Source organism: Apium graveolens, chromosome 7, assembly GCF_009905375.1.
Source record: "Apium graveolens cultivar Ventura chromosome 7, ASM990537v1, whole genome shotgun sequence".
Lineage (NCBI taxonomy): Eukaryota > Viridiplantae > Streptophyta > Magnoliopsida > Apiales > Apiaceae > Apium > Apium graveolens.
In genome coordinates this window covers 212,784,507-212,797,617 of record NC_133653.1, presented here as the reverse complement: position 1 = coordinate 212,797,617, position 13,111 = coordinate 212,784,507, and the positions used below count along the sequence as shown (strand labels likewise).

The following is a 13,111-nucleotide window of genomic DNA, read 5'->3' as shown; positions in this document are numbered from 1 at the left end:
TGATAATATGACTGTTACAGTAAACAAGTCAAGTAATTAAATAATGCCACATAAGCATCAAAGTTTCCATCAGGATTTGCATTAGAACTTGACTATTATCAGAATTTAATGGTCATCAGAGAATGGCTTCTGTACTCAAAAAGTGAATGACTATTTCTGTGATTCTTCATACAAATACTGACTGGTTTCTTCAGATTTTAATCATCAAAACTTTCATCAGAACTTGTCCTCAGAATTTATGCAAATAATATCTAACTGTTTATCTGAAACAACTTAATCACCACATTAATTTTCATAATTCATATGGAGTGAGAGTGTGTGTGTGTGTGCAAATGATCAGATAAAGATTGAAGTCTGATAAACTTCTTTATATCTTAGAAATAAGGCATAACTAAGAAAAGTGCTTAAAATTTGTCTTGAATTGTGAAGTCTGCTATAGAATAAATTTATGCAAGAGTCCACCTCAACTGTTTGTGCTCATTTTATGCATCTTTTGAAATTCTTTTCACAGTGGCTTCTCAGTTTAAATGAGTTACAACTGCTGTCATAATTTCTGCTGTTATCAGAATATTTCTCCAGTAATCAGAGAATGTGAAAAGTCACCAAGAAAAATTTGCCTTTCTAATGCATATTACTTAATACCAGCAATGCACTTGGGTCTTCCCTGTCGCATATTTACTCTAGATCTCAAAGGAGTACCTGATTTCAATTTTTCTGTTCTTTTGTTTTCTTCAAATAAGTGAGGCTTATCAAGCATGTAGTTCATCCTTAAGATTTACTGACATTAGAATTTGACAGATAAGAAGCAATAATCTAGTTTGTTACTTAGTAATAAGATACACAAAGTAAATTTGACTAAGATCAAAATCATAATTTGCTTTTGTTATTAATTTCCATATAAATAACTAATTCAAACATGGGATATATAGTTTGTTAAAGATTATTAAGTCAACATCTAACAAGATAATCCTCATTGGATTGAATAGTCATAGAACATTCAAAACACTATCAGAGTATATAGAATCACATCAGATAACAATCAGTATTTAATATGTAACAATTTAAGCACAGATTACATTGAGATAAAACAATCTGTAAACACTGATCATAAAGTCTGATGTATGAGAACAAAAGCTAAGCAGATTTTGAGAAAGAACCTGAAACCATTCCAAGTTCATTTACCAGTCTTGTAAAAGTAGCTTCACATAGTGGTTTTGTGAAAATATATGCTAGTTGTTGATCTGTTGGGACAAAATGCAATTCCACTGTACCTTCCATCACATGTTCCCTTATGAAATGGTACCTAATGCTGATGTGCTTTATCATTGAGTGTTGAACTGGATTACCTGTCATTGCAATAGCACTTTGATTATCACAGTAAATGGGTATTTTAGAAAATTCTAACCTATAGTCCAGTAACTGATTCTTCATCCAAAGAATCTGTGCATAACAGCTTCCTGCAGCAATATATTATGCTTTTACAGTTGATGTGGAAATTGATTTCTATTTCTTGATAAACAAGAAACCAATCTGCCTCCAAGAAATTGGCAGCTTCCACTAGCGCTTTTCATGTCAATTTTGCATCCTGCATAATCTGCATCTGATTAACCTATTAGCTTAAAATCTGATTCCCTAGGATACCACAATCCTAGATTAGTTGTACCCTTGAGGTACTTGAAAATTCTTTTCACAGCTATTAGATGAGGTTCTCTTGGATCAGCTTGAAATCTTGCACAAAGACAGGTAGCATACATGATATCAGGTCTACTTGCAGTTAAATAGAGTAAAGAGCCAATCATACCTCTGTAGTTAATAATATCTACTGATGCTCCAGTATCTTTATCTAACTTGGTGGCAGTGGCCATGGGAGTTGATGCAGTTGAACTTTCTTGCATTCCAAATTTCTTGAGTAAATTTCTGGTGTACCTGGATTAATTTATAAAAGTGCCTTCTTCAGTTTGCTTGACTTGAAGTCCCAGAAAATAGCTAAGTTATCCCATCATACTCATTTGATATCTTGACTGCATTAGCTTGGAAAATCTTTCACAAAGCTTTGTATTTGTAGAGCCAAAGATGATATCATCAACATATATCTGTACCAAAAGTAAGTCCTTTCCATGGTTGAGGTAGAACAGAGTTTTATCAATTGTGCCTCTGGTAAATCCACTTTCCAAAAGGAATTGAGCCAAAGTCTCATAACATGCTCTTAGAGCTTACTTAAGGCCATAAAGTGCTTTGTCAAGCCTGTAGACATGATTTGGAAATTTTGGATCTACAAAGCCTGGAGGTTGTTCAATATATACCTCTTTTTCTAATTCTCCATTGAGAAAAGCACTTTTCACATCCATTTGAAAGACTTTGAACTTCTTGTGAGCAGCGTAAGCTAAAAAGATTATTATGGCTTCCAATCTAGCAACTGGAGCAAATGTTTCATCATAGTCAATACCCTCATGTTGAGAGTAACCTTTAGCAACCAGCCTTGCTTTATTTCTTGTAATTATGCCATCACTATTAGTTTTGTTTCTGAACACCCATTTTGTGCCAACAATGGATCTGTTCTTTGGTCTTGGCACTAGGGTCCAGACTTTATTTCTTTCAAATTCATTTAACTCTTCCTACATTGCTTGCACCAAATCAACATCTTGAAGAGCTTCTTCCACTTTCTTTGGTTCAGCCTGAGATAGAAAAGAATGAGAGAGACATTCATTTGTTGTTGTTGTTCTAGTTCTGACACCTGCTTCAGGATCTCCAATTATTAAGTCAGGTGTGTGTGATTTAGTTCACTTCCTTGCAGATGGAAGTTGATCTCTAGAACTGGATCCTCCCCCATGATCCATGCTGTCTCCATCAACATTTTCTGATGCTCCCCCTGAAGTTATGCTCTCTGAAATTTCAGAATTTGAGTTGGATCCTTCAGGAATTGAAGAATCAGAGTTTCCAGAATTATTAGAAATTGGCTCATCAGAACTTGATGAATCAGAACTTGAAGAGCCAGTGACTGGTTCTGATGCTTCTTGAGAGTCTTGATATGTGGTATGATCATCAGATTGCTCCCCCTGAAAAGGTGCATTTTTCTTTGGAGCAATTACCACTGTTTCAATGACATCAGAATTTAATTCGTCAGAACTTACAGGATCAGGATTTAGGTCATCAGAATTTACAGAATCAGAATTTACATCTTCATTTTCAAGTCTCAGCTAATCTGATCATTGAAATCTTCAAGTTCAGTAATCTTTTTATCATCAAAAGATACATTGATAGATTCTATGACAACCCTTGTTCTTAAATTGTAGACTCTGAAGGCTTTTGTGGAAGTGGATATCCAACAAAAATTCCTTCATCAGCTTTTAGATCAAATTTTGACAGCTGTTCATGATGAGTCTTAAGAACAAAACACTTGCATCCAAATACATGAAAGTATTTTAGGTTTGGCTTCTTTTTCTTCACCATCTCATATGGTGTTTTTCCATGCTTGTTTATGAGTGTAGCATTCTGTGTAAAATAAGCAGTCTGTACAGCTTCAACCCAGATATAGGTTGGTAGCTTTGCTTCATCAAGCATAGTTCGTGCAGCTTCAATAAGAGTCCTGTTCTTTCTTTCTACAACTCCATTCTACTGTGGAGTTCCAGGTGCAGAAAATTCCTGCTTTATTCCATGCTCTTTGCAGAACTCTTCCTTGATTGAATTCTTGAACTCAGTGCCATTATCACTTCTTATTATTTTAACAGAATCTTTGACCAACTTATCCAGCTGTCTGACATGATCACTTAGAGTAGATACAGTTTCATTCTTCTTGTGCAAGAAATACACCCAAGTGTATCTTGTGAAGTCATCCACTATAACCATAGCATATTTCTTCTTTGCAATGGACATGACATTAACTGGACCAAATAGATCAACATGCAGTAAGTGATAAGGCTCAAGAATTGAGGATTCAGTTTTGCTCTTGAATGAAGATTTTCTTTGTTTTGCATTTTGACATGAGTCACAAAGATCATCAAGAGCAAATATTAATTTTGACAGTCCTCTCACAAGATCTTTCTTTACTAGCTCATTTATGTTATTGAAATTTAAATGAGAGAGTCTCATGTACCAATTCCAGCTTTCTTCAATTGATGGTTCTGTAATGAGTTTGTTGAAAGTCTGGCTTCATATATGTTACCATATCTGTAACCTTTCGGAAACCACTTTTCCTGTAGAATTACTTACAACTTCACAGTGTTCTTCAAAGAAATCCACATGATAACCTCTACCACAGATTTGACTTACACTTAACAGATTGTGTTTAAGTCCTGAGACAAGAGCTACTATTTCAATTATGACATTCCCAAGATTGATATTTCCATATCCCAGAGTCTTTCCCATGTTGCCATCTCCGTAAGAAACTCCTGGGCCAGCTTTCTCCACAAAGTTTGATAGCAGGGCTTTATTGAGTTTGATGGAATATAACTAATTCTTTTTCTAAGTAGTCATTTCTGTCTTTAAGAGCAAGTCTTTCAGATTTTAATCTCTCATTTTCTAAAGTTTGATCTCTAAAACTAATGAACATGGTTTTCAGATATAATCTTAGCTCAGAAATATCATCAGTATGAAAAGCAAGAGTTGAATGAGGTACCTTCAATACATCAGTTTGAGAACTTCTACCAGCATTTGCCATCAAGGCATAGTTCACCTCTTCTTCAGGAATCTGAAGTGTCTGCCCAGTTTTTCTTCTTTGTGTTAAGTGCCTGGCCTTTACCACTTTTTCCTTTCTTGCAGTCAGGAGAGATGTATCCTCTTTCACCATAATTGTAGCATTTAACATTTGAGTTGTCTCCTCTGTCAGAGTTTCCTCCTTTTCCTTCAGACTTTCTGAACCCTTTCTTTTCAGAACTTCCACCTTTCCTGGAAAACTTCTTGCCCTTTCTGAATTTCTTGTAGGCTATCTTTGTGATACCCTTCACCATAAGAGCACACAGTTGCATCATCTCTGCATCAACATCTACTTCAGATAAATTTTCAGATTCTGAATCATCATCATCAGAATATGATGACTCTGAATCAGACTGTATGATGAGAGCCTTTCCTTTGTCCCTCTTTGAGACAATCACTTTAGGAGATTCCTCCTCAGCTTTAAGTGTAACTGTCTTTGACTTTCTTCCATGCCTTTTGCTCCTTTGATTCATCTCAATTTCATGAGTCTTGAGCATACCATAAATTTTATCAAGAGTAGTTTCAGCAAGGTCATAGTTGTCTCTTATGGTAGTAGACTTCAAATCCCAATTTTCAGAAAGAGCTAAAAGGAATTTTAAATTTGAATCTTCAAGATCATATTCCTTGTCCACCAGTGACAGGTTATTCAAGAGTTTGGCAAACCTGTCATATAAATCAGTTAATGACTTATCAGCTTTTGAGTCAAAATGCTCATACTCTTGTGTGAGTATAATCTTCCTGTTCTTTTTGATGGCTTCAGTTCCCTGGAATCTTGTCTCCAAAGCATCCCATATTTCCTTTGTAGTCTTGCATCCAATTACCCTGTTTGACATGACATTGTCAATTGCACTATGAAGCAGATGCATTAGCCTTGCATCCTTGGAAATAGATGAGATGTCTTCAGGTGTGTAATTACCTTTCTCTTTTGGTATCATCTTTGCTGGTTGATCAGCAACTGCAACAGAGAGCTTGGTAGGCTTATATGGCCCATCATTAATTCTATCAAGGTATTCTGGATCTGTGGCTTCCAGAAACATAGCCATCTTTACCTTCCATATAGGATACTCAGATGCTCTTAGTGTGGGAACCTTAATACTCTCATATCGACTGTGTGTTTGATTGTTTTGAGTATCTTGAGTTTTGGCGGGCTTAGGTGGAGTTTGTGTTTCTTCATACATGATTGTAAACTGGATCTCACTGTTTGTATATCAACAGAGAGGCTCCGATACCACTTATTAGGTCACACAACACTATAGAAGGGGGTTGAATATAATGTTTTTACAATCAAATCAATTTCGAACACAAGTATGTAACAGTAATCAAGTTTATTCAATATAATAAGCTCTATTACAAAGTAGGTTAGACTACTCTCTCAGTGATGAACAATATCACTAAGAGCATCTAGGTTACAATGAATAATGTTCTCGTTAATGATAACACTTATAGTGTAGACCCTAAGCTGTGTTTATATAGTACACAGTTACAAGATATCTTCTAATTGATATGGAATATAATTTTGTCTCTTAAAATATATCAATCAAATATTATCTTCTACAAGTCTTCTAGTTGTACAACTCTTCATGCATATCTTCCTTTGTATTAGTCCAGATCCTCTCCAGTAAAATATACACAGTTACATTTGATACAAAAATCTTACTATAATTATTTGTTTTAATCCTTACCATTCGTTCACGTTATGGCACGTAGGGACGCATTTAAACACGAATATAAACCAGCATGATCACATATTTAATGAATACTATAAGTTAAACCATATATATATATACACACATTCATACTTAATACATATTTTTTCAGTTGATATTTTAATATTTAGTGGATCTTAATATTAAAATTAATATGACATACAATATATCTCATCAAATCGTGTGATAAATTATCATAGAAACGATGTGATGAAATTCATTAAAATTTATGACAAACAATTATATTTTTGTAATAATAAACTATAAAATCATTTAAATGTATTGCTATTTATTTATAAAATAAGAGAAAATAGCCAATATTCTCATTTTTTTGTTATACTTTGACCCAATATACATGTTGTCAGTTTGTTGGTTATAGATACACATGTAAAGCTCTAACCACAATAGCGTATTTAATTTATGTAAATATATACAGAAATTTATACTCATATCTCCGCTCAACCTCATACCTTTACTTTTTGCGTCATAGCCGCCTTTAACGACCTATGTCCAGGTGGTTCATTCTATCTTCTTTTTCTTTTCCATATTTAGGCTTAAACTTATTAACTTTTTTTACAAGTCATTAAAAGAATTGAGTCAATTTAGACCTCAATTAGCACAATTAATTCTCCACTATGTACAGTTGATATTCTTTTTTAACATTCTCTTGTACTCGTAGATTTGTTGGATGATTTAAGTACTCAAATGATAAATTTACATAAATTTATTGGAATGGATATAAACTTCATTGCCATATCTTATATACATGTGTACCCCATCCTAAAGTAGCATTCTGCATTTCATGTGTACTCTGTTACCTCTAATGTTTTGAAATTATACATGATTATGTTTAGCGTATTATTGATGTTTGCATATGAGAGTTGTTCGATATTTGAATTTGTGTGATACGAATATATGTTATCTGGTGTGACGTATTTAGTTGATACGAAATTTGATTAATTTGTTATATTTGCTTAATATTTTGGTCACTTGCACCCTGATCCAGCAATTTGGACAACTTTTATTTGTTATTATTATTTTAGTTATATAGAGACATCACTCATAAAATATCATGATTTATAATCAAGTTTCTCATATATAGTTACTATGTATTAGTATTGTTATTGTTATTATTATTGTTATTATTCTTATTCTTATTCTTATTCTTATTCTTATTATTTTTCTAATTATATAGACCTACTATTCAAATAAAAATCTAATTCAAATCATGTATTTTTAGGTCTCAATGAAATTTAAATTTTTAAATATTAATATTTATTTGTACTTTTCATTTATAATTCACTTATTTATATTATTAATTTCATAATTAATAATGTTAGAACTCGTGTTCAAATATTAAACTAAGGTTAAAGATAAGTACAATTTTATTTAATATCATAAAAAAATCATTACCTAAAATGTTATTATATATGTATATATTTATGTATGTATGTATCAATGTTAAGTGTATGTATGCATGCATGTATGCATCTATATATGTATGTATGCATGTATATATATATGCATGCATGTATATATGTATGTATGTAAATATATATGATTATGTATATATGTATGCATATATGTATGTATATATGTATGTATGTATGTATGTATGTACGTACGTATATATGTATGTATGTATAAGTATGCTGATATGGATAAAAATACGTCCTAAAGACACATTAATATCGCATTAATCGCACTTGGACTTCTTGTCCGAAAAGTCCAACACAGGCCTGTCTGGTCCAAGCTTCGTAGCAGGCCTGTCTGGTTTAAGCTTTGTAGCAGGCCTGTCTGGTTTAAGCTTCGTAACAGGCCTACGACGGCCCAAGAAACCAAGGCCCACCAGCGGAGGTCATCCAAGTCCACGAACACGAGCTATTCACGGACTAGGCCCAATACGGCTGGAAAAGTAGAGACATGTGGTCTAAACGGACTCAAAGTCCTACAGAGAAGGTTCTGGATCACCTTCCCCAAGAGGACTCCTATTCACCATCTAAGTTGGAGACTTGTCCACCAAGTCTCCCAACAGAAGTCTAACCCTAGACTCACCACTATATAAAGGGCTCTACCCCTCAATCTAGAACTACGTTTTTGGCTTGATTCTCTACAACACAAAGATACGTAGGCATCTTGCAAGGACCGATAGTCCCGAACGCAAGAGCAGCCATTAAAGCTCGAAGCTCACCAACCCTAGAATTAAATACAAAAGTAATTAGGTTTTTATTCCACAATATTTGGCGCCGTCTGTGGGAAGCTTACAACAACCATGGTGAATACAAGGTGAAGAAACAATAGTGGAATAGACACTCCTGTTCCACAACGAATGATCGCATCAATGGTGGAGGTACCATCACACTCAACTTATGCCTCCCCCCAAGGAGGAACCCTGGTGGGGGCAACTGAGGCTCAACCACAAGGGTTGGATCCCCCGACTCCTCAAGGGACGAATCCCCAATTGCAACAGGTGCATGCACCTGTGAGCTCTCAGCCCATTGGGTATCAGTACTCGACAATCGTGACCACTAACCCCCCTTACGGGATGCCTCTATATCCTGAAGTAGGAGGGAGTGGACACTCTGATAAGGGTGAAGCACAAGGGCGGACGCCCCAATACATACATGGCTTAGCTCCTATTTCAGAGGATCAAGAATTCTCCGGACCTTATACTGAAAGAGACTTTGAGTCATCTGATGATGATGTCGCTCCAAGAAGGAGACATGCTGGCAAAGAGCCGATGGCTGATACAGAACTACGCTCAAGGAGGACTCAATGGACGATTTCCCAAGACGTTCAAGAGAGGATCAGGGCTCATGAAGCTGAGATCCAAAGGTTGAAACGTGACCTAGAGGCACAACTGACTCCAAGACCTCCACTTGCTCAAGAGGAAGAGGTCCTCCCCCAATCATAGACCTGGATGGTCCAATACCAAGAAGGGCAGTTGCTCCAAGGGCTGATTCAAGTGATCTTATGCCCCTAGGAGATCCCGATGATCTAAACCCACCATTCACTGATGAGATAATGAACGCTCACATCTCGAAGAAGTTCAAGATGCCCATCATCAAAGCATACGATGGTATTGGCGACCCTGCTAACCATGTTAGGACGTTCTCTAACGCCCTGCTCCTACAGCCCGTGAACGATGCTATTAAGTGTCGGGCCTTCCCTCAAACCCTATCAGGGATGGCTCAAAGGTTGTACAGTCGTCTGCCTCCGAACTTTATTGGATCCTTTAAGGACTTGAGCCAAGATTTTATCAAGCAATTCATAAGTGGCAGAGTACACGAGAAGAGTTCAGCCTCTCTCATGGGCATAATCCAAGGAGCAAAGAAGTCCTTGAGAGAGTATCTGAATCGATTTACAAAAGAGGCTTTGAAGGTCCCTGATCTTGATGATAAGGTAGCTATGATAGCCCTACAGCAAGGGACTAGAGATGAGTTCTTTAAGATGTCCCTGGCTAAACGCCCTCCCGAGAGTATGTTACAGCTCCAGGATAGGGCCGAAAAGTATATCAAGGTGGAGGAGAGCATGAAGAAGACAGTTGTGAATAATGAACCTACTGGGAACAAGAAGAGGAAGACGGATCAGGAGTACGACGCTAAGGAAAAATATCTATGAATTAGCAAAAACTCTGACTCCTCCTCTTCTAAGAAGAATCAGCAACCAAATTTTGCTGAGTATGCGAGATTGAACGCTCCAAGGAGCCACATCGTTATGGAAATTGAGAAGGACAAAGACTTCAAATGGCCGAAGCCACTAAGGGGGGACCCCGAGAAAAGAGACAAGAATAGGTACTGCAGGTATCACAAAGATATCGGTCATGATACTGACGATTGTAGGCAACTCAAGGATGAGATTGAGTATCTGATCCAAAGGGGAAAGTTTGGACATTTCACCAAGGGTGAAGAGGCCGGAGGCCAGAAGAGAGATAATGATCGAAGAGATGATGATCGGAGGGGTAACGACAGAGATCACAACCCACAGCCTCGAGGGCCAGTAATTAATATAATATCAGGGGGGGGGGTCCTACAGTAGCTGGCACTACAAGGAACTCCCGAAAAGCATATGCAAGATAATTAATGAGCATAGTTGGGGAACCATCTAAGCGTTCCAAGTCAGAGATGACACTTGAATTCGGTGACCCAGACCTTGAAGGTTTGAAATTTTCTCAGGATGATCCTCTGGTTATCACTCCGATAATTGGAAATTGTCCTGTTATGAGGGTCCTAGTGGACAATGGAGCTTCCGTGGACATCCTGTTCCATGATACATTCATAAGGATGGGCTATAATGACTCTCAGCTAACTCCATCTGACGCACCCATCTACGGGTTCAACCATGTGGAATGTAAAGTCGAGGGAGCAATACAACTTCCTATAACTATCGGGGAAGAGCCCAGGGAGGCCACACAAATGTTGAACTTTCAGGTTGTCAAGGCAGCCTCTACCTAAAATACCATCATGGGTAGGACAGAGATCCACGCTTTTAAGGCTGTGACCTCCACTTACCATATGGTAATGAAGTTCCCAACTAAGAACGGTGTTGGAGAAGCAAGAGGAGATCATAAAATGGCCCGCAGTTGCTATGTTGCAGCACTTAGGCCCGATAGAACCGGGGGGCAGGATCTCCCCATAGAAGACATGGATGTCCGAGAAAATGATGAGTTACGAGGAAAGCCAGCTGAGAACTTGGTCCCAATTCCCTTAGATCCCTTAGACCCAGAAAAGGTCACATACATTGGGGTAACTTTGGAAAAGCCTTTGAAGGGTCGGATAACAACTTTCCTCTAAGAGAACAGTGATGTATTCGCTTGGACAGCAGCTGATATTTCTGGCATTGACCCTAACCTGATAACTCATAGGTTGAACGTTGATCCAACTCAAAAAGCTGTAAAGCAAAAGAAGAGAACTTATGCCCCTGATAGGCTGGAAGCCATTAAGCAGAAGGTCGGGAAGCTTTTAGAAGCAGGATTTATTGAGGAAGTGCAATTCCCTGAATGGTTAGCCAACCCCGTAATGGTTAAGAAGGCCAATGGGAAGTGGAGGATGTGCATTGACTTCACTGATTTGAATGATGCATGTCCCAAAGACTGTTATTCCCTACCAAGGATTGATACCCTGATCGATGCCACTGCTACACATGAGATGCTAAGCTTTATGGATGGTTTTAGTGGTTACAATAAGATAAGAATGCATAAGGATGACACTCCTAAGGTATCCTACATAACTGACTTTGGTGTATTTTGTTATCTTGTTATGGCTTTTGGACTTAAGAATGCAGGAGCTACTTACCAAAGACTGGTAAATAAGATATTTGCCCATCTAATTGGGAAGACCATGAAGGTCTCTGTCGATGACATGTTAGTCAAAAGCCTAAGCAAGGCCGATCTTATTAGCCACCTCAGAGAGGCATTTGAAGTGTTGAGACACCACAAGATGATGTTAAACCCAACCCCGACAAGATCAAAGCCATCCTAGACATGGAGCCACCACACTCCATCAAGGACATTCAGAAGTTGACAGGAAGAATTGTAGCTCTAGGGAGGTTCATCTCCAAGTCTGGAGATAAATGCCTACCCTTTTTAAAACCCTTAAGAAGGTGAAGGACTTCGAGTGGACCGCTGAGAGCCAAGAGGCCTTCGAACAGCTGAAGAAGTACATGACTGAAGCCCCGTTGTTGGCTAAACCAAGTCCAGAGGACACTCTCTATTTATACCTCGCGGTATCTGAGCAAGCCGTGAGTGCGGTTCTCGTGAAGGAAGAGCAGAAGCTCCAAAAGCCTGTATACTATGTAAGCAAGGTGCTCCATGGAGCAGAATTGAATTAATCCACTATGGAGAAGTTCGCACTTGCTCTCATCACAACCTCGAGGAAGTTGAGACCATACTTCCAGGCTCACAAGATTGAAGTCCTGAAGGACTAGCCATTGAGGAACATTCTTCATAGCCCAAAAGCCAGTGGAAGGCTCATCAAGTGGGCAATTGAGTTAGGATAATTCGATATTAAGTATAAGCCTCGAACGGCCATCAAGGATCAGGCCTTAACAGACTTCGTTGTCGAATGTACTATTAACGACCAAGAAGTCGGGGGAAAGATATAGTAACCCCGGGAGAAGGGGAGAAGGATGAAGAAGCAACTTGTTATGGATAAAAAACCAAGGTTATTACTTGCTGTATTTAATACTAAGATTCGGGAGCTCAAGGCCTTTAATGGCTGCTCTCGTGTTTCGTGACTCAATCTGCCTTTACGAGATGCCTACGTATCTCTGTGAATTAGAGAATCAAGCCAAAAAACGTAGTTCTGATTGGTGGGGGTGAGACCCCTTATATAGATGTTGGGAGTCCTTGAATTGGACTTGGTATAGGAGACTTGGTGGGCAAGTCTCATAATTGGAATGGACTTTGGAGTCCTAGATAGTAGGAAACTGATTCCTTATCCTTTTAGGTCCCCTTGAGGCTAATCTCCAAGGATTTATATCCTTATCGGGACTCTTTTCAACATCTGATTTATCCCTTATTAATCAATTACGAAATTAATTAATAATCAGGGCTTTTGGGCCTTTTTTATTCCATCAGGCCTGATCTGGTCCATCAGGCTTAACCTTTCTGGTCTGAGTATCATATATCTTTTTATTGGGCCTGGCAGCCCACAGTTTGTATAATTAATACAGTATTTAATTATACAAACATAATTTATTTATCCCTATCATTT

General features: G+C 37.7%; 2 protein-coding genes across 2 annotated transcripts; both read left to right on the top strand.

Annotated features, from left to right (window-relative positions):
- Positions 1–9,371: 9,371 nt before the first annotated feature.
- On the top strand, positions 9,372–10,019 carry LOC141674448 (uncharacterized). The gene has a single exon (XM_074481157.1). It carries the CDS (start codon positions 9,372–9,374, stop codon positions 10,017–10,019), a length of 648 nt encoding a protein of 215 aa, XP_074337258.1.
- Positions 10,020–10,861: 842 nt separating this feature from the next.
- Positions 10,862–12,227, top strand: LOC141674447 (uncharacterized). Its single transcript, XM_074481156.1, has 4 exons — positions 10,862–11,168; positions 11,220–11,614; positions 11,675–11,743; positions 12,000–12,227. Exons 1-4 carry the CDS (start codon positions 10,862–10,864, stop codon positions 12,225–12,227), a joined length of 999 nt encoding a protein of 332 aa, XP_074337257.1.
- Positions 12,228–13,111: the final 884 nt, after the last annotated feature.